Source organism: Onychomys torridus, chromosome 23 (genome assembly GCF_903995425.1).
Source record: "Onychomys torridus chromosome 23, mOncTor1.1, whole genome shotgun sequence".
Classification (NCBI taxonomy): Eukaryota; Metazoa; Chordata; class Mammalia; order Rodentia; family Cricetidae; genus Onychomys; species Onychomys torridus.
In genome coordinates, this window is record NC_050465.1 from 47,581,242 (window position 1) to 47,603,473 (window position 22,232).

General features: G+C 46.9%; 1 protein-coding gene and 1 long non-coding RNA gene across 3 annotated transcripts in view; one reads left to right on the forward strand and one right to left on the reverse strand.

Annotated features, from left to right (window-relative positions):
- Nrp2 (neuropilin 2) overlaps window positions 1-14,803 on the forward strand; it is a 114,697-nt gene extending 99,894 nt beyond the window's left edge. Inside the window, exons 16-17 of one of the 2 annotated variants that reach the window (XM_036172725.1) lie at window positions 10,467-10,517; window positions 13,161-14,803. In XM_036172725.1, the coding sequence (XP_036028618.1) occupies window positions 10,467-10,517; window positions 13,161-13,465 (356 nt within the window). In that variant the 3' untranslated portion in view covers window positions 13,466-14,803. The remainder of the gene's footprint in view (window positions 1-10,466; window positions 10,518-13,160) is intronic. The other variant, XM_036172726.1, reaches the window with a different exon arrangement.
- A 2,897-nt stretch (window positions 14,804-17,700) lies between these two features.
- On the reverse strand, window positions 17,701-21,979 carry LOC118573492. The gene is made up of 3 exons (XR_004943618.1): window positions 21,761-21,979; window positions 18,295-18,479; window positions 17,701-18,157 (listed from the first exon to the last, which is right to left on the reverse strand). It is a non-coding gene; the product is annotated as an uncharacterized LOC118573492 (long non-coding RNA).
- Between the last annotated feature and the right edge of the window lie 253 nt (window positions 21,980-22,232).

The following is a 22,232-nucleotide window of genomic DNA, read 5'->3' on the forward strand; positions in this document are numbered from 1 at the left end:
GGGGAGATCACAAATCTAAGAGCTTCAGGTGACCAGCAGAAGCCATTTCTGCCCCAAATCCTATAGACAAAAGACCCACAAATCTCTCCCTTCTGGGTAATGTCGTTGCTCTTGGGATTGCCTGTCATGACCTTACAGAGCCACAAGAAGTCATTATAAATAGTTAATCATAATCTAAAGTAAATTCTCATGGGCATTGGACTGAGAAATGGGAAGCATCTTCAGATGGGCCTCAGAACAGAAGGCCTGGAAGCAGGGCTGGGTGTTGGGTGGGAAAACACCTTCCCCTTGGAACCACACCACCTGGGGAGTTGTTGACACCCAACAAAGATGAGGGACCTTTTCAGATGCTAACTGGCAGGTTCTCTCTCTCTCTCTCTCTCTCTCTCTCTCTCTCTCTCTCTCTCTCTCTCCCAGTTCATAAATGTATATAGCTACCTTTGCAGAAGTACAATAATACAGAAAAAGCAATCATTCACTTTATTGTTGACCAACCCCAGTCTCCTCCCCAGAAGTGACCACAAAGATGATTTGAAGCCACCTCTTTATACCTTTATAAACACAAAAGTTCCTGTCAAATGATGTAGTTCGCTTCAGCTGGAGTTCCTTTGGTTTCACACCATACCATCATAACGCTTCTTCTTTTGCCTGGAAAACCTGCTTCATTTCATGTGACGTCTTAAAGAGCCTTCAGTACCCATGTCAGGTTTATCCTCCCACCCCACCCCCCATTGTGGCCATATTGTCTTGACATGCCACAGTTTATTAATCATCCTCCCCACCCCCACTTGTGGTTATTTAGATTGCATCTAGTTTTCTTTGGTTGTTTGCTTGTTTGTTTTTACTGTTGTGATTGCTGCTACAATGAAGATGGTGTTTGCCTTTTAATAAACAATAGATAGCAAATGTTCATCTATGAAGGAACCTGTTTTCATGTGGGGGAACTGCAGAACTTAGGAACACCATGGATATATGGATCCCCTCCCATATTTTCACGGAACACCTAATCTCTGTGACTCTCTCTACAGTAGGCACAGTCCTTCCTACAGAAGACTTTGGGCAGTTTTAGGAAATTCAAAACTCAGGGTGTACTTCTCTAGAACTTTAAAATATTTTTTGACTGCCAGGTTGTGGAGAATACGGTCCTGTCTGAAAGTGGCAGCTGTACCCCAGGTTGATTCTGTCCCTGGGTTCAGCAAGGAGTCCCGTTGTCCATGATTAATGAGTTCTGCTTGGTTTCTACAAAGAGCAACTGTGCTGTGCCTTGTTGTAATTTATTTATGTTTTCTACTAAAAAATTCATGTAAAAATATCCTTTAAGGTCACTGCACAGCATTGTACTGCAGACCAAATGATTCCAGCAACTTCAGGTACACCCACATGCCAAGAGCAAGTCTCAAATCCTAAGGGGGCCCCCACGGAGGGAAAGGCCCTGAGAGGAATAGAGCTTGTGGGCTGAGAGGAGGCACTGATCTTTCTTCCAAGGAGGCTTAGGGCTTTGGCAATAAAGGAAAGGCAGAGGGGCTGTTCTCTGGTGGGATGTCTCGAAATGTAGGCAAATCTGTTTATCCCACAGAGCTCAAGCAGGAGGAGAAGCCAACAGACCTGAGTCTGAAACACTATTTCTAACAAGAGCACTGCCTTGAGTTCCATTGTGTATGAGACAAGAGAGTCGTAGCATTATCACATTAGCTTGGAGCATATAGAAGAGTGTGTAGGGCCATGTATGCCCTGTGTGGGTTTTTTCTTATCTGAAAAAGATCTAGAGTCCTTCCCTCTTGGGTGTTCAACCTGAGCACATGACTCAGGAAATAAAGAAGGCCCAGTATGAGGTCTGGTAGGCTCCAGATGCCACGATGCCAAGCCCTACACACAGTGTCCTCTCTCGTCTTCTCTGCACAGTGGTACACACTTGATCACTACCCAAAACAAAGACTCCCATCCAGATGTGAATACACCTCTGCAACTTGTGGAGTGCTACCAGCTCCAATGATGATAGGACTGTGCAGAGCACTTTGAGATGGATGTATCCCTTGACCAAAATTCTATTCGCGGAGGGTCTGCTAGATATTAAAACACATTTTAGCACTAAGGACCTTTTGTCTTTTGTAGTTCCTTACACTAAGAAAGGCTAGTAGAGGAGCATGATGATTTGAAGAGGCCATTGTGCACCTCTCAATTGTTTCTCTAGGAATATCTCAACATATGGAATTGAGATCAAGAAGATAATCTTTGGGACCTAGACCAAAGCTACCATGGATAGGTCCAAAGAGCTCAGAGGGGGCACCGTAGCTCAAGCCAACCATAGACTCAAAGTATGACCCAACCAATAATGTTCATGGGAAGCGTTGGGCTCATCATCATTTCCAGGGTCTGAAATTCTAGATAAGGCCACAGTTCCCATCTATCTCCCCCAAAGAGGACCAGATCTTCACCCCTTCTTATTCCAGGTACAGTTCATCTTCAGATTCCACCCTTCCCCTCTGCCTTGGTGGTTCCTCTTCTGGTGTCTTTACATCTCTTTACCCTTCTTCTTCCAAGACCTTCTCTCAGAAAATCATAGGCAAGAGTCCTTCACTGAAGGGCTTAATTGATATTTCCTCCAAAGAGGAAGTTCTTGTGAGAAGACAAATCTGAAACCAACAGAATCTTTCTGTTGAGATGATAGTCCTCAACTGCCAGGAAGAAGCTGGACAGATGTGTCTTGTGAATGGATTGAGAATGATATCTTTTTGGCCTCTGTAAAATTATATTATTAGTAATTCATTCTTACTTATAAGAAAGTTTACACAGAGGCCAGCTCATAAGTATAATGCATTTTCTTGGTGACATTCATGGGAACAGAGTGGTGGCATTTGTTAGCCTTCTGGAAAAGTGCTCATTTTCACACTAGAAGTTGATATCAGTTTTGATTCTTCAACTCTGTCTCCCCTCTTGACCAAGGTTGTACCAAACCCCCCTTCTGAGTAACATTTCTTGTATGGTCACTTTTTTGTTTTGGGTAATAAAATGTCCCCCAAAAGGTGTTAGAGGATTACAAAAATGTGTTGAAGGCTTAATCTGGAGTTGGTTGTGTCATGAGGGTACTGACTTTGTCAGTGGGTTAAGACATGGATAGGTAAATATGAGACAGGCTAATAGAATGTGGGATGTGGCTGGAGAAAGTGGATCACTAGGTCTCTCTCTCTCTCTCTCTCTCTCTCTCTCTCTCTCTCTCTCTCTCTCTCTCTCCTTCCCAATGGCTACCAGGAGGTGCACCGCTTTGCTCTGCCCTTCCCTTCTTGCCATGTTCTGCCTCCTTGAGAGCACACAGTAAGTAATGGGACCAAGTGACTGCTGGAACCATAAGGCAAAGCATACAGTGCCTCCCCCCCCCTTTATTTGTTCCACACAGGCATTTGGTCCCTGTGATGACAAACTGACTGACAGAGATCACTTGATTACTGGGACTTGGGGACGTCAGAAATGTCAAAAGTCCCACTAGGAAAAGAAAAATCTCTGGCATATAAATTTAGATGAATTCTTTTCCTTCACATCTCTAGGAATGCGGGGAGAGAGGTACAGCACTTCCCCCCTGAGATTCTGTGTCTTCCTTAATAGAAACTAGCCAACAAAAGGTACAGAGAGCCAATTGCTTGTTGACATACCTACTTTGGGGGATGGAGAGTATCTGGTTTTTCAAAGACCTAGTTGGTTTAAAAAAAAAAAATAGATTCCAGAATTTTCTCCCCTGTCCTGTAAGCCCATCTATATGATAGTTGAGCATTTCCCTGGCTGCATTTTTCTTTTCATGTGATTGCTGAGGCTCGGTGGAGACTTCCTGGCCCCAGCTGCGCATTGGCCTCCATGCTTGAATGTATTATTAGGTTACTTCACAGACTTCTTGTTTGCAGTTCGTATTTCCAAATCTTTTTAGGGTTTATTCCCAGTTTTTAAACTAAAAATAAGAGAAAATAATGACTGCATGCACATCTTCCCCAGTAATCTCATATCACCTCCCCCTTTGTCTTTTCCTAATGAAAACCACATGGAAGAATTCCAAAAACTTTTTTCCATGACCCTCCATACATTTGACTGTGCCCTGAAAGATAGAAATCCATGCTAAAGGATCTTGGGGGGGGGGGCTTCTAAACTCAGGCCAAGCCAGCAAGAGATGAACAGCTCTCAAGTAGCCCAAGTTGCTAATGCAGATTTGGCAAAATCTGTATCAACATCTGAACTTCTGGCTCCTCACAGCAACTGGGGATGAACGAACTGAATTAGGGAAATTAAGTGTGGTGGGGAGGAAGAGTCCTCAGCCAATACTAAATGCTAAACCAAATTAAACATTTTGAAGTGCCAAGAAATATCTCCTTAGCCCTCCATTATTTCTGGTTTATTGAGATCTCAGTATTATGTTTCCGGCTGGGAAAAAAAAAAAATAAAACAGAGTGGCTGGGTGAATTTTCTGAAGGCAACTTCCACCTGAATGACCCATTGATTTAGCTGGCTTGGGGGCTTCAGGAACGTGGACTCAAATCCAACAATGGCTCTAAGCAGCCAAGAGCAAATCCCAAATAACTCAGAGGCGGCAAATGAGGTGTTGAAAATCTGTAGCTTGCTTTCAGTCTAGCCCTGATTTTTTCAGTGGTCTCCTGCATTCTCCTACCTTCCTGTGTCTGCTTCATCTCTACAAGAGAGGTGTTGACACTTGGTACCTGCAGAAATGACAGCATTCACAGGTTCCCTGTAAGAGGCTCTTGAATTCTTTCGAAGGTGGTTGAATTTTAGTGGTTTCGGTAGGAATCAAGTCTAGCTTTCTGTAAGGTGTTACTGGCCCAGCTCCAGTTAAGGCTTGAGATGAGGGCCACGCGGTACCCCATTTTATCACGTCCTGAGCCTACAATTCACAACACTAGTTCCTAGGTCAAACAAGCAAGTGTTGAAAATGTGGAACTTGGTTACTCCCAATGCCCCATGCTTTTCATGTTCTTCTCAATGACTTCAGAGAGGACAGGGCTAGGGTAAGGTATGGTCAGTGAGTATTACGGGATGGCAGCGCTCTTGTGTTTAAAAGTCTCCTTGTGTATGTCAACCCTCATCAGAAAAGCAGATGATGGGGTCTGGAGAAATAGCTCAGCTGTTAAGAGTGTGTACTATTCTTGTAGATGAACAACCACCTGTAACTCCAGCTCCAGGATATCCAACACCTTCTTCTTCTGGCTTCCATGGGTGCTCACACACATGTGACATGCACACTCACACAAACACACGGTAAAACAAAATAAGATTAAATTTTTTAAGGAAAAGTAAATGCTAATGGTGGCATATTCCAGAGTAGAGGAGCATAGAGTGGACTCGAGGAGGTCAAGATAGACAGGGGCTCTGCCATCTGGGACCAAACTGAGAAACGGACGTGCATGCTCCCTGGCCTGTGTTCTCCTCTATGGCCCATGCTGCCTCTGTTCAGGTACAGAGCGATGCTATGCCAAGTGTTCCCCTGAGGGTCTTTGCCCCTCGCTCTGGGTGGTAAGCCTGTTCTCTCATGGCCCTGCTCAGGGTTGTCATGGAAGAGGGCCTCGTTGAAGAAAATCAATGCAGGACAGTGTTCTGAAAGGATCACATGCAAGTGACCCGGGGAGGGAGTGTCTTCAATTATTTATCTAAAAGCAGCCAGTGGTTTGAAGCAGACTGCCCACTCCCCGGGCAATCTTGTGAAGTTCCTTTTACAATGCAGGAGGTACACAGCACCCTGTCACGGCCGATACACTCACAGCAGACCACAGCAGACCAAGTGGTGGAAGTGAAGGAAGGCTGAGAACTTCCCGATAGAAACTGCAGAAAGGCCAACTAATGAAGAAAGGAGTGATAAACCGCAAAGAATCGCAAAGGAGCCGGGAGGGGCGGGGATAGGGAAGAAGTGAAAGCAAGCTCTCTTACTGGAGAGCTACATCAAGGTTGCCGGGGCTTTCCCAGCTGCAGGTTGGAGTGTCAAGGGGTGTTTCCCCGGACCAGCATGTGTGGTGTGTGGTCTGACAGTACCAGGCAGCATTCCAGACCCCCTTAGGGGAGAAACTCTTCTCATTAAAGGAGGCTCTTTGTGAGTGGGCGTGGCTGCTCACCTTTTGTGCTATAGTGTTACAATCTGCTATCCAATCATGTATAGTGTTACCATACTTGACTCTTCTAGGGTGAGGGAGTTCCTGGAGCAGTCCAGAGAGGTTTTAATAACTAGCTACTGTGTGTCTCCTTCCGAAAACACAGCATAGCCCCAGATAGGCAAGAACTTGAGCACTCGGTCTTGGTACCTACCCGTCTCTTGATTCTGCAAAGAGAAAGGGATGCCTGAGGGGACAAGGTGACTCTTGGGCCTCAGATTTCCACTTCAACATGAAAGTGGCCAGGGTTTTGTTAGTCGGGTGTTTTCGTTTTGAAACGGCGGCCACTCTGCCTGCTTGGTGTCTCAAGCTCTATCTAACACCTTCCAGTCACCTGGGTTTGTCTCACCCTCTCGCTGCACTGGTCTTCAGCAGCTGACAGTGGGCAGGTCTGCCTCACTGGTAGATAAATCAGTACATGGTGGGAGATCTGTGAGTCATGGGGGAATACAAGCCCAAAGGCCAAGACACAAGTGTGGGTGCGAAAAGGCTCAGATGCTGATCCTCACGGTCAAACAGATGAGGCGTAGAATGTCCCCAAGCCCACCCCGCAGGCGTCTGAATGCTTAAGTACCCTCCTCTCTATTCCCACATCTTCCTTGCTGACAGTTGCCTGGCTTCATTTGCTTAATTCCTCCCCTAGACTCCCAGCACTGTGGAGTCCCCCTTTACCAATGCCTTATTTTCCCCCATGCAATTCTGAGTCTGAGCGTCTTCATGACAGACACCCTGTTCCACACATCTTTATTACCCACATTCCAAGTAAACCCTCCTTATAAGCGATGGTTGGTTAATTGGTTAATCAAGACTGCTTTGATGCAATGTAATTTCGCCTCCTCCTCTTTCTGGGTGATGCCTATCTCGAAACTCCCAACTTCAGATCACAACTAAGAAGTCCTTAGAAGCTATCAGCAAAGTGATGAGCCAGTGATCCAGCCAAGTGGTTACAGGATGCACATCCTGCCACCTGGGACCCCAGCTAAGAAGCATGCTTGCTTTCTGAGGAGCAGAGTAGAGAGGTTGGAATGATGGTTGCTTTGGTATCAAAAGTGCCAACCTGAGTTCAATCTGCAGAAGCCATGTAAAAATGCTAAGTATGATATACATGCTTATAATCCCTGCACTGGATAGGTGGAGGCAGATCTCTGGGGCTCGCTGGCCAGCCTTGGGGCTCACTGGCCAGCCTTGGGGCTCACTGGCCAATGATAGAGGGCTCACTAGCCAGCCAAGCTTGCTGAATTGGCAAGTTCTAGGCCAACTGTCTCAAAAAACAAACAAGCAAAAAACAAAAACAAAAAATAAGGTGGATAGCATCTGAGGATGATATTTGAGGTTGTCCTTCTACCTCCATGTACACACACACACACACACACACACACACACACACACACACACACACTCACGTAGTGGCAATGTGGTGGCAGTGCAGTGGTCTGCCTACTCAAAGAAACTGAACAAGTCTCAGCAGCCCACGGTAGTCAAGCACAGTTGAGTAATCACACGGGCAGGGGCGCCATTGCATTAGGCCTGGAGAGTTAGCACCCAGGCTTTGTGGGCAGACTGGCCGGAGACTGAATCCACACAGAGACCAGGAACGGGGTCGTGGGAACACCAAGGTTGGAAGCGGAAGTCCTGTGGGTGCTGAGGTCTCTTCCTGACCTGTGCTGCTGGGAGGTGTGACTCATCTCACTCTCCCCAGCCTAGCTCACACACACACACACACACACACACACACACACACACACACCTTACCACTTACCATTGCGGTTAGATTCTAAATCCTTGTCATCTCCAACCTGTCCTCGGTTCCCCAGCTGGCACAGCATCCTCGGGCTGACATTTCCCCTCCCACACAGCTGCTACCTCACTCCCTGCCTGGAGCTCCAACTCATCCTTCTTCCCGTCTCATGTGGGAACCAGGACCCCTCCTTTTGGACTTTGTGGTGGCAACGGCCCCTCCCGCTCTTTCTTGTTTTTGCCAGAATTCCAGAACCCTCCTGTATCAACCACCTTCTTCCTTCCTGCATCCTAAAAACAAACAAACAAGCAAAAGCATCCCTAGGTTTACCTCGTGGGCTCACTGAAAAAGCAAGGGCCCCAGCGAAGAGCAAAGAGGCTTCTGAGAGAAAAACCTCTTAATCAAATACAGATATCAAGAACACGAGCAAAGGGACTAGAGAAATCGCTATCAAAGTAAATTGCTTTTTGTACAAATGTTCCTTTTATTTGGATCCTCCCCAGTGTGCTATTCTCTCTTTAAGGCTTGGCGAACAGATGTGCTTTTGAAAAGGTTGATTAACTTATCCTTTCCTTGACCCCTTCCCACGCAGCCACATTCCTGGGATCGGGGATTATTCCAAGAGCGGAGCTGAACCACTGAAGTGTTCCTTACCTTAAGTGGCCTTTGATTCTCCAGGTGCAGACTCTCAGCTGGGGCTGAGCAATCGATTCCATTGAAACTTAGAAACGGGCCAATTCTTAGGAAGCCATCTTTTCCAGTCCTCTGCCTCTAGAGATAACAGGCCTGGGGGGGGGGGGGGAATGTCCCCACGGTCACCGTCATCCATTCATTCTTTTCTCCTCAAGATCAACACCACATCCACCCGCTTTGTAGCCTGTGACCAGTGGTGACCTTGGTCTTCTCTGGGCTGTGAAATGGAGCAAGGTGACACTCCAGCCTCCGAGAATTGTTCTTGTTTGTGACAAAGACCAAGCACCTGAAGCAAGTACAGGGTTTGACCCGGAAGTCGCTATTAGGAGCCCCACGGTTCTTGCAGTAGTCTGACTCACATAAAATGCACATCCAGTATTCTGTATCTTCTAGCCATGAAGACGCGAAGATGTATGAGCATCCATCCCATCAAAGTGATTAACTTTCAGAAATGTGAGCTTTTTCCAGGGTCTTATTTTTGAATATATATATATATATATATTTCCTATTTTTAAAAAGTCTGGGTTGACTTTCACAAGCTCGGTGAGATCCTGTGAGAGACACCACCTGTCTCTTGTTGAATCCTGTTCACATCTCCATTCCAAAGAAATAGCCTGCTTTGTGGGGGCCTGGAGAATAATGCAGGAGATGGGCATTGAGGTAGGAGAGCTGGCATGGCCTGCAGGTGCCAGTTGCTATGCTAAATGCATGCCAGGAGTGGGCTGGCTTTCGAGGGGACTAGTGCCACATGGCATCGGTCCTTTGGAGTGGATCTTGGCAAGTTGTTCTGTGTGTCCTTTTCTAGAGGCTGCAGGGGACATGAACATGCTTTAGTGCTCTGGCCAGGAATGAAGAAGACTTTTAATAGGATTGAAAATGAGTAGCTTTTTAAGGGTGACAGTGATGGATCCATCCTCAGTTCAGTTCGCGGTCAAGGTGATGGTCCCCCATGTACAATGCTGATGAGCAAGATGGTTCAGTGTAGCCTAAAGGTCTTTCTTCTCATTGTTACTTCAGCTGTTTGAGGCTTTGAGTGTCCTAATTAGCTTGAGACATGGGCAGAAATGAGAAGACCCTGCTTATCATCCCATGCTGGAGTCTCTTTTGAAATGTTTTAACATTTTAGACAGGTAATTTTCATTGGTTCTGATTTCTGGAACTTGGACAGTTGTGGTGCATAAAACATCCATATTACCAAGCCCTCAAGTCATCATATAAAAGAAAAAGATAGGCATTGATAATACTGGAAAATTTTCAGAGTAAATTAACGTAGCTCTATTCCAGCCGGAACTAGTGAGATTGGGTGCCTATGTTTGATTCGTTCTAAACTGTGAGGGAAAAAACAGACACAAAAATAGCCTGAGATGGGGGAGGGAAGAAATAGCGGCACAGATAGATGAAAGGGGAAGACATTAGACATTATTTCCAACTCTTTTATATCAAGGTATCTGGTGATGAAACACGAAGTCCTTCAATTGCCATATGTTTATCCAAATCTGGAGGAGCATGACTCTGGCACTTTTTGTCTACTTGGATTCACGAGTAGGGGGAGATTTAGTTTGCTACGTTAAGTCTTCATCACCACAGAGGTGGCTGAGGGTGCACGCAGGAGCCACAGGGCCCTCCTGAAACCCAGACCTCTGCTGGTGACGATGACACAGGGGACAGAGGGTACCTCTCACTGAAGAGGTGACCTTTCTTAGTTTGTTTTTCTGGTCATTGTTGGAAGAAAGCTCGTTCTCGGGAGAAGTAATCTAGCAACGTGCATGCTGAGTGATCTCAACGTGTGATTCTCTAGAATCTCTAGTCAAAAATGGTTGACTCTTCGCCTTTTACCTGTGATGACAGAATTGATAATCTGGTGTGTTTGTTTCCCCTTTTTTTCTTTGTTTTAATAGTGGACACCCCAGAAATCCATGGGGGAGAGGGATATGAAGATGAAATTGATGGTGGGTATTACTATGACTGAACAGATAATCATGAAATTCAACTTTGGTTATAAACACATCAACAAAATAATGTTCTGGCCATGGGAAGGCCAGAATTTAGAACTATCAGTCAGAAATGCATGTGAAAAGAACCCAGAGAAGAATGAAGGAACCATTAGTTACTTTGCCAAGGTCAAATCTCCAGGTTGAGAAAGTTTATTGGAGTCCCTTGGCCTGATCCAAAACAGGCACGTTTTCTGTCAGTGGACTTCAGATCTGGATAAACCCTTCAGAGGTGTAAAGTGTGCCCCTATCTGCTGTCTGACCTTTGTCCTCTCTGCTGTCACTGCTTGACCTCTATGACCTTCACAGAAAGGCCTGCGAGAATTATCTGACCGGTGGACAGTCTCCAGCTCGCTAGCATGGGCAGCTCATTCCGCGGCTTTCAGGGAAACCTTGTTTCACTATCCAAGATGCCAGATCTTGCTTATTGAAGAGTTAAGGGTTTGATTCACACTGCCCACCTCATTTTTTTCACACTTATTCCAAGCTCTATTTTCGCATTTCAAATGCACATACTTCTAGAGGCTAATTCAAGAGTCCCGGGGATGGGGAGGTGAACACATAGGTGTAATTTCTACCTTCAACTCAGTAGTGAAGGTCTCCTGGGCTTTTGTGAGAGCCAGGCTTGAAATCTGGAAGCCCCAACAGCAAAATCCCACTCACAGAACAACTTCAGACCAAGACTGAACATTCAGAACAGTTTCTGAGCAGTTGCTTTTAACCTGACCTTAATCAGAAACTTCAAGCGTAGTTATGGAAACTGGAGGGACAAACCTAACAGCACCTTGTGAGCTGGCTGCACGGTCTCCCTGCCAAACCCACTCCAACTCCCCTGTTATGGGCAAAAGTGCATGGCTGGCCTGCATGGGAGCCTGCAATCCATCACGCAGAAGCGTTCAAGTGCAAAGCTGGAGGAGAGGAGGGGGCTGCGGGAAGCTGAATCTGGCCCTTTAACTGCTTGCTGACTGCCTGGGGTGAGGTATCTGGTCACCCAGGTCCTTTAAACCTCAGTGGCAGCACCTACGAACGAAAACCTAGCACCCCTCTCCTTTCCTCTTGGACATCTTAGGGAACCCTGAGCAGATGGGTCCTGCACAGTCATGCCTTGCTCCTACAGTAGACACATAAGGATGTCCTTTGCCTAAGGTGATGGCAAGGCCGCAAGCAGAGTGTTTCTGGAGTGGGGTTGCTTCACCCACAGAAATTTACTTTCTTACTGTTTTGGAGGCTTGTCCGAGGTGAAGATACAGACAAGGATGGTTCCTTCTGAAAGCGATGAGGATCTCTTCCTCTCTCTCTCCTCTCCCTCTCTCGGCCCCCTTTCCTCCCTGCCCCATCCCTTTTTTTCCCCAGGCTTGTGCATGGCCATTTCAGTATTTGCTCACGTCTACACTCTCCCTTTTCATAAAGTGCCAGTCAGATTGGGGTAGGGCCCAGCCTAACAACCTCTTCTTGTTGCCTCAGCAAAGGCCTTGACTCCCAGGAAGATCGCGTTCTAATAAAGTATTGAGGGTTTGAACTTAAACATGAACGGTGGAGGCCAGTTTAATCTGTACCAATAAAGTACAGCTGTCAAGGGTGAGCTGTGGGTTGGGAAGGAAATCTGTTATGTGTATGGCTAGGAATGCTAAGTGGAGAAACTCATGGCATGAAAACAATCTCAGCCTGGCCTTTGATTTGACCTGAGGCAGTGAGAAGTGAGGGATGAGAAGGTACAAAGAAGTGTGCCTGTGACACATGGCCGTTCTGTGCACTGTACAGTTCCCCTGAGTTGTCTGCTGAACCCTGAGAGATGGGGACACAGAAGACTGGTGGTACACCTGCCCAGAGTGCATGGGGCCCTGGGTTTGAATCGTCACCAGCAAAAGCAAACAAAACAATAAAACCTGAACTATGTAATGGGAGTCGGTTTACTTAAACATCAGTTATTTATCTACTTATTTATTCTGTGGTACTGGGGATTGAATTTGGGACCTCAGCCATCTTAGGCAAGTACTACATCACCAGCCCTTAAATACCAAATACACAGGGGCTGGGGCTAAAGCTCAGTCAGCAAAATGCTTTTCTTGCATGCATGGAGCCCTGAGCTTGATTCTTATCGCACATAAAACTGGGTGTGGTGGTGCATGCCTGTAATCCCACCACTCACGAAGTAGAGGCAAGTTCAAGGCCAGCCCGGGGTTCCCTTTATAAATAAATAAAGTGATATCATAGATGGTAGATAGAAAGAAAGAGAGAGAGAAAGAAAGAAAGAAAGAAAGAAAGAAAGAAAGAAAGAAAGAAAGAAAGAAAGAAAGATAGATAGATGGATGGATGAGGGGGCTGTTCTTACTATGTGCAGCCTTAACAATCTTAACAATTCTTGGTTCTCTTAATCCTCCTAACAACCCAGATTGTTGTATTACTGTCTCCACTTTACAGACAAGAGAATGGAGTCAGAGAAGAGGTTAGGTCACGGGCCCCAAGTGACACAGCTAGGACACAGCAAGTTTCCCGAGGGCCCCCTGCTCACTGCTAAGCCCCCAAAGTGACTCGTGACTCGGGGCTGGGGAGCCTGCGTTGTGTCTCCATGCCTACAGTCTTGTGTGTTTTGTGTCGCAGATGAGTATGAGGAAGACTGGAACAACTCTTCTTCCCATACCTCAGGAGCTGGTGGCCCCTCATCCGGCAAAGAAAAGAGCTGGCTGTACACCCTGGACCCCATCCTCATCACCATCATCGCCATGAGCTCGCTGGGCGTCCTGCTGGGGGCCACCTGCGCGGGCCTCCTCCTCTACTGCACCTGCTCCTACTCTGGCCTGAGTTCACGCAGTTGCACCACCCTGGAGAACTACAACTTCGAACTCTACGACGGCCTCAAGCACAAGGTCAAGATGAACCAGCAGAAGTGCTGCTCGGAGGCGTGACAGGCTGCACCTGAACCGCTTCTGACGTTTCATTCCAGTGAGAGGGGATAGCGAAGAGTATTTTCCACCACCACCACCACCCCCTTTGGAAACTGAATGCCATAATCTCAACAAACCAAGCCAGAATACTGGAAGTATGGGCAGGACAGACAGGCTAGTCTAGGGGGAAAAAGTGAGATGCATCCACAAGGGGAATTATTGCCCACCAAGGACTGTGGTGGCCAAGTTAACGCAGGAACGGGGCCGTGTTCTCTGCTGGGACAGACAGGAGCGCAATCTCTTTGGAGTCACAGTTCTATTTCATTTTGTGGGTTCGTTATGATTATAGTTGTGTTGTTATGCTTTATCTTTTTGGTCTGTGAGCAACTCAAAGAGGCAGAAGAGAATGGGTTATCCAGTGGGGAAGTAGAGAGAAGACCGTGACTCCCTTCCTCTTTAATCAACACTTGAAAAGCCGAGGGTCTTTCCAGCCCTTCCATCTTGAGAAATGAAACTTAAGAAACAAGAGCCACCCAGCTTAGCTTGCCCTCGGATGGTCTCACAATTCACGAGACTTGCCGGGGGTGTGTTCAGATTCTGCCAGCCTACCCTAGGAGCTGCCGTTTTTTCAGTCCTAGCATATTACAGTAGGATGTTATTGCCTTTAACTTTTTTTAATCCAGGGGAAGATTGCCATTTTAAGGTCAGCTTGAAAAATTCTTTCTTACATACAATTTAAAATAAACCAGAACAGAAACTTCATACGCCAGAATCCATAGACACACCTCTATGGTTAGACACAGACAAGCCTTAAAATGCTTTGATGACTGGGGGGGCCATTCCTTAATCTTGACCCAGAGTTTGTGGCTGTGGGGTGTCCCTTTGTGCGGCCTCTGCTGGTGGCTTTGCCTTTTCTTTTTCCTACTATTTGTTCTTCTACAAAGTATACATATACTCACATATGCACACAGCACGCACATACACACACACACACACACACACATGCAGGTCCCTATTCTCTGTTCTCAGAGCAGGGTGGGAAGTCTGGTTGTTGGTTTCTTTCCTCCTGGCCACAGGTTCAAAAGAAGAGAGAGAAGGAAAAAAGCCCAGTGGGTGTTGGAAAGACTGAGCAATGTGGACAGAGACATTTTATTGATCGGTCTCCTTGACAGGTTAATAACATTGATCTCCTGTGAGCAGGCTCCACCATCCTTGCAGGGACGTGAGGTCAAGGACATGCATGAGTTGTTTCTACCCACAAGTCTGCAAGTGCTGTGGATGAAGTAGTTCACCACACTGCTCCAACCTCAAGAAGACTTCAGTTCTTATTCATACACATATGTGCCATGTATACACACACACACACACACACACACACGCACACGCACACGCACACGCACACGCACATGCACACACATGCAGCAGTTTATGTGTTTTTTATAAAGTGCCTTGATAAAAATGAAGAAAAATGTATTTCCCCTCTGGGTAGGAATCACAACCATCTCACAAGTTAAGGCATTCCCCGTTCTCTGACCCCAGTGGCCCCATTCCCAGCTCCCCTACCTACCCACCGCTGAGCCACAGCGGAATGAATCCCACTCCCTGGGGAAAACCAGAGCCCTGGATGACTCCTGAAAGGGAGGTGTCAGAAACAGAACGGAACTGTGTGAAGGGCAAGATTGTCCTCAAGATCCAAATCTTGACTTTGTGTTAATGCCTAAAGATTGTCTGTGCTCTAGAAATCCATGACGAGCCCCACCAGTTTGCCCTGACTGTTGCATATAAGTGACAAACTGTCTGACCATTTTTGCTGCTGTGGTTACCCATGACTTCATTTGTCTTGTACCCAGGCAAAAGGAGCAGGGGTGAATGGGACTGGCTGGTTCCTTTAAATGTTAACTTATGAAAATGCTAGTTCAGATGGTAACGTCACAGTGTTTTGTATGCAGAGAGGGAAACAGTCATACTGACGGCTATTTATCCACATATGTCTGTGTGTTTTTGTGCGCCTTTGAGTTCTCTGTATCTACTGTGTATGTGCGTGGTCACGTGGAACTCAGTGGTGGTGTTGTGACTTTGACCTAGAGCCTGAGTGTTACTGCTGATCTTGGCACTCCTTGGCACAGTGGTAGAGGTGAAAAGTTAAGCTGTTAAGCCCTGGGGACTTAGTGTTAGGCACCCTCTGAGCTGGGCATGTGGTAGAAGGAAGTCTGTATTAGCTCATTCTCCTCTTCACCCTCCCATGCAGCTAGGATTCAGAACCCTGAGAGCCTCGAGGAAGGAGAGACGGACGTTCAAAGGCCCACTCTGGGAGTTCTGGTCCTCTCGTGCTCAGTGGACCATTTTGCTATAATTCCCCAAAGACCAGCCCTGTCTATAAACCTGCAGTTCTGTTCCATGCCACTCAACCTGTATCCCTTTACAAATCCTGCATCCATTTCACTTCAGCTGAGTTGAGGCTCCAAGTGGACCCTGAGAGCTAAACAGACACAGGGTGCCCAGGGCTGCAAGTAGATACCTCACCAAGGCTGGAGGCTGGTCTGTTGAAAGGTGTAAAGACAGCAGGGTCTGATTCTAACTTGGCCAGGGGACACCTCGGTGCATTGGCTCTCTTTATCTTCAGATAGGCTAGCTGGTCCATCTCCTTGAATTATCCCCTTTGGGAAACCTAACTCACAGTATTGATCTCTTTTTTTGCCTTGTACTGAATGACACATTACCTCCACGCTCTCCCGGACTAGGTGGTCCGCAGGGCCACAGGGTTGCTTTCTCTCTTTGGTGGGGATGGGGAGTTCACAGGGATGAGCATGAATGACAAGAAAATAGGGGTGGGGGAAAGTGAAGCTTTTCCAGGGTGTGCGGTTAAAGGGATTTGACCATTCGCTGGCTGAGCCAGATCACGGGAACTCGAGAGCTTTTACTGTGATTTTTCAATGTAAAAACTAAACAATGTCAAACTGTGTTTATATGATTTGTATAAAGCCTTTTTAAGATTACTATTTAAATAAACATTATGCCAGAACTATGTTTCCTGCATTGTCTTTATTGAGGACAAAGAGAGCTGGGATTGGGGTAACCAGATTGTCCCGTGTGCTGGAGACTTTTCTGGATTTTACCACTCAATGTTTTGTGTCCTGGGAAACGCTCCTTGTAGTAGTCACCTTGGACTGCCACAACAGGATGTCGTAGATCAGGCAACCTAACCATTGAATGCTCTTCGTTCTGGAAGCTGAGAAGTCCTGTATCAAGAAACCAGCACATTTGGTGGCTTCCTGGTTTGTAGATCGTTTCCTTTCTTAGTGTGCTATCTCGCCTATCCCTAGTGAGTTCCTTTGACTGCCTCATCCTTGCAACTTCATCTAAACCCAAAGACCACATGACTTCCTGATACCATCTCAGAGGAAGTTAAACTTTCAACATATGGATTTGGAAGGATTACAGATGACCTTCATTCTGGATAAACTGAGATGGTTTGTCATTCTCTTGAGACAATGTTACTCAACCCTGGAGAGAGTAGCTTGTACAACTTGTCGACATTTTATAAAAACGAAGATATCCTGAAGTCAGCAGTGCCTCATCTGGTCATGGGGAATATCTAACTTCCGTGGATCTTACCTGACAGACTTCGGAAGCTGAGATCCCTCTTACTGCCTCCTCTCTTGGCTCGATCACTTCAGATTTCTTGCTGCTTCCTGTCTTCTCTGACTCTTGATTCTCAGCCTCTCTGACGGCTTCAAGGCCTGGGAGAGCTCTCCAGGCGTGGCCCCGGACCAGCAGCACTGGCAGCAGTTGGGAGCTTACTGGAGATGCATATTTTGGGTTCCATCCCAGATCTATTGAATGAGAAGCTCTGGGGACAAGGCCCAGGGGTTCTCTATTTCAAAAAACCCACCAGGGAATCCTGTTGCTCTTTCTGCTCTAAGAACCACTGGTCTATAGCCTGGGTATTAGTCCCTAAACTGACATGGGATTTCCAGATGTTTTCTTCCATTCTCTGGGTTGGGTTTTCATTTATTGTTTTATTTTTTGAATCATTTCTTTTATTTTTGAGATTATAGTTACACCTTTCCTTCTCCCACCAACCTTCCCCCCATATACTCCTCTATGCTATCTTTCAAATCTCTGATCTCTTCTTCCATTAATTGTTGTTATGCACATATGTGTATATCTATGTACATATAAATTCCTAAATATAATTGACTCTGTCCGTATACTGTTACATGTATGTATGTTTTCAGGGCTGACTATTTGGCATTGGATAACCAGTTGGTGTGCTCTTCCCTGGGGAAGATTTCTTCTTCTGCTCTTGGCATCCCTTGGTTGGCTGTAGTTCTCTGTGTAGGGTGGAGGCCTTGTGTTCAATCCTCTACCCACTTCAGCAAATCTATGGGTGTTGTCCTTGTTCAGATTGGTGTTCAGACTTTGTTAGGAAGTCATGTTGGTGGGACTTTACAGGTGTAGCTTCTGACAGCACCAGGGGACACAATCTCTCGCAAACCCCCGATCCTCCGACTCCTACAATCTTCCTACCACCATGTCACGATGTTCCCTGAGCTTTAGGTGCAGGGGTATGTTGTAAGTCTCCGACTTACAGCAACTCCACAGCACTACATTTTCATTGACTGTGGTTTTCTATAATGGTCTCCTTCAGTTACAGAGAGAAGTTTACACTTCCCTGTGGACTCAGTTCCCTCTTGTGGCATCCACAGGCACCTGCACATGTGAGCATACAGAGACATATGCACATATACACATAAAAAAAAAAATAAAAATAAATAAATAAATAAATAAATAAATAAATAAATAAATAAAATCCTGATGCTCAATTGAATAAATAAAAATATTCATACCATGGAACTCATGTCTCAGGCAGGTGAAAGACAGGCACAGGCCCACCTGGGTCCTCACAGCCCAGGCTGACTGAAGACAGCAACAGGCCGGCCTGGGTCCTCACAGCATCAGGTGGGTAGACATCATTATGATGAGCAAATATATGATGGCCTTGATGAGAAAGAGAAGCAGAGCGATTCATGTGCTGTGGAAAGAGACAGAACTGAAGAAGCAAAGGGGTAAGGAACAGGCTGATGTCGATGACCTGCTTAACACTCAGAGCCATGGTGACGTCTAGGCCTGGGCTGCTGCTGAGAGCCATGTCTGGGTCCATGGTCCTACCACAGCCAAGGTCTGTGTTGGCATCCATGGCCTATGTTGCCACCAAAGGCCACATGGATGCCTGGGGTCTGGGTCTGGGTCGCCACCTCAGGCCATGTTAGTGTCCAAGGGCTATGCCGAACTGAGTGCCCTGCACTGCCACCCAGTGCCATGATTACGTCCAGGCCTGGGCTGCTGCCAAGGGCCATGTCTAGGTGTGTAGCCCTAAAGCCGTTGGGATCTGTGTTTATGTCCATGGCTTCAGTTACCACCAAAGACCAAGTGGCTGCCCAGGACCTGGACACCTAGCTGAGTCCACGTTAGTGTCCAAGAGCCATGCTGGTGCTGAGGACCATGCAGCTGAGTAGTCTGTGCTGCCACCTGTGGCCACGGTGTCATCCAGGCCCAAGATGCCCATGTGTGTCCATGGCCCTATGGCAGCAGCCAGGGTCTGATTTGATGTCCATGGCTCCTGTTATCACCAAAGCCCTTGCAGATACCTGGGGTCTGGTCAGCCACCTGAGACCATGTTGGTGTCCTAGAGCCATGCTGCTGCTGAAGCCATACTGATCTGGGTGGCCTATGCTGCCACCAGAGCCATGGTGATGTCCTGGCCCAAGCTGCTGCCAAGGGCCTTGCCTGGGTTCATGGTCCTGTTGCAGCAGAAATCCGTGTCAATTTCTATGGCCCAAGATACCACAGGGGACCATAGGACCCATGTGTGTTGAACTCCAAGGGCTATGCTCAGCCAGACCACCCTATGCTGGCCCTGAGAGAGCTATCCCTGACCCTCGCTGGACACTGTAAGAGAAGAGCTGGCCCCACCCCTCTCCATGGGTATGGAAGAGCTAGCTCTGCCCTTTGCCTGAAGAGGCCAGCCCCAGCATCTACCCACCCCATCCATGACCTGCCAGAGTGCATGAAGGGACTGGTCCTGTGGAACCATGGCCATGAGATCTCCATGACTCCAGGCAATGGCATATATGGTGGTTTGAAAGAAAATGGCCCCCAAAGGGAATGGCACTATTAGGAGTGTGGCCTTGTTGAAGTAGGTGTGGCCTTGTTGAAGTGGGTGTGGCCTTGTTGAAGTGGGTGTGGCCTTGTTGAAGTAGGTGTGGCCTTGTTGAAGTAGGTGTGGCCTTGTTGGAGGAAGTACATTGCTGTGGGAGTGGGCTTGGCTCAAGCTTCCCTCCATGTGACTCTCAGTCCACTTCCTGCTGCCATCTGATCAAGATGTAGCCAGCACCACATCTGCCTCCATGCCTCCTGTCATGATAACGATGGACTCGACCTCTGAAACTGTAAGTGAGCCACCCCCAATTAAATGTTTTCCTTTATGAGACTTGCCGTGGTCATGGTGTCTCTTCACAGCAATAGAAACCCTAACAAAGACATTGGGACATCCAGGAGGAGTTTGGTGAGGGTCCAGTGTTGATGGTGTGCCAGAAGCCAGAGGCCTTGAGCCAGACCAACAACTCATCACAGTGAACATTTGCAAGCAGAGATGTGTGGACAAAAGAGGGTACTGCGACACTCCACAACTCCCAGGGCCACTGTGATGAATGAAGAGGGGTTGGGGAGGCGGAAAGGATGGAGGCGCAGAGTGGGTTTTTTGTCTGTTTGTTTTGTTTTGTTTTTAGTAGTAATTTTTAAATTTTCTTTTGGGAGGATAGTACAGGGATGGAGGGTAGGTATGGAGGGACTGGGAAATGAGCTGGATTGGAGTGCATGCTGTGAAATTTCCAAAATCTCAATAAAAGATTATGTTAAAAAATTTGTATAATGGGCTGGGCGGTAGTGACGCATGCCTTTAATCCCAGCACTCAGGAGGCAGAGTTACACAGATCTCTGTGAGTTCGAGGCCAGCGTGGTCTACAGAGTGAGATTGAGGACAGGCACCAAAACTACACAAAGAAACCCTGTCTCAAAAAAAAAAAAAAAAAAAAAAAAAAACCCACAAACAACAAAGGGAAATGAACACCCTAAGTCCACAGATGGAGAGACCCCCAAAGGCAGAATCAACAGCATGATTTATTCATTCTGGGCAAGAGCACACAATCTTCATCCCAGGGACATTTGTATAGAATCACACAAAAGAGACTTACTGCCAGAACCAGTTACATAACAGCCACGGTTGTTGATTCTTTGTTGTTCTACAGATATTCAGTAGCTGCCATCTTAACTGAGTCATTCTGGACACAACACGCTGTCCGAACCTTGATCTGGCCCTTAGCCTTCCAGTCCCTGCATCCTACACCCTTTAGACAGCAGGCACTTTATTCAAATGGGCCCACAGGGATAGTCCTTGTGAGCAGCCATAGTCTGCAGGGAAGGGAAGAAGACCACATGTGACCAGTAAACAGGCTCTATCTCCTAAGGTCAGCATGGTCGACGTTAGGGTGGTGGACCTGGTCCTGCCATTGGACTAAGGTCTCCAGTCAACCACTGGATTGTCTGTACCTCCATGCCTACTTCCTGTGAGGCAGCTGTTCCCTTTCTTTGATTATCACAGAGAATATCTGGTCACGCCCAGCCTCACAAATGGATTCGGGACCCTGCTTTTTGGTTATTGGATTCAAAACAAACCAGACTTTGGACAACGAAGGCAAAAGGAAGCCAGATACACTCCAAGGTAGTACTGTTAAGCTCCCCACCACCGGGGATGACTCACCAAGGAAAGCCAGGTAGGGCTTTAGGAGGACCACCTCCCTGAGGAAGCTACAGACCGGAGCTGAATTTGCCTCATATACACATCCCAAAAAGGAAATTTGACCGAATCATTTTATTTGAGAAATGTTTTTGAGCACTTCCTGACTTTTTATGCTTCTAGAGGAGAACAACATAACAGACAACCAAACACTGGGCATCAGGACTGGTTACCGGAAATGCAGCGATGGCAATTAGCAGGTGCCTCTAACAGGAATCATCAGGATTGTTGTCTCTAAATAAGTCATCAAGATAGAGCCTCTGAGATAATGCTGTTTACTCTGACTCCTGAAGGGAGGAGGGAGGAGCTAAGAAAGATGCCCCAGAGAAAGCTTTGCAGGTCCTGAGAGAAAGAGGTTAATGCCTTCCCAGGACACAAAGCAGTCATTAAGAGTGTGGCCACTGTGGGCGAAGATCACCCTGGTGACTGAAGGTCAGGGTGAGGAGGCTTGCTCTTACCTACATGAGTCTGTGGTTTCCCTTCATCTTCAGAAAGAGCAGCTACCCTGGAGCCCCTCCCAGGCCTCGGGAGGTCACCACGAGCTGCAACTTCGCTCTGGGCCCCTCCTGTGATCTTCGAGGACTTCACAAGTCTCCTGAGACACAGGCTTCTATGTGTTTCTGACCCCTGCAACAGGAACAGAGGGTGAAATGAAAGCACATCTCTTCCTTCCTTTCATGGAGCTTTGGGTATTTTTAAAGTCGCAATAAACTAATAACATCTCCCGGTTGCTAGCCATCTAGTGTTTACGTAAGAAACTTTTTATTTTTTCTTATCTGTATCCTTCTGGAAATGTTTACGAGATCCTCGGAAAAAGCAGGCCAGTGAAATGCAGTTGGAACAGGCCTATGCTTCAGGGAACAGGACCCATCTGGAGGCTGTCTGACTCTTCCCTACCATATTGGTGGTGGGGATGGGGTGTGGGAGCGG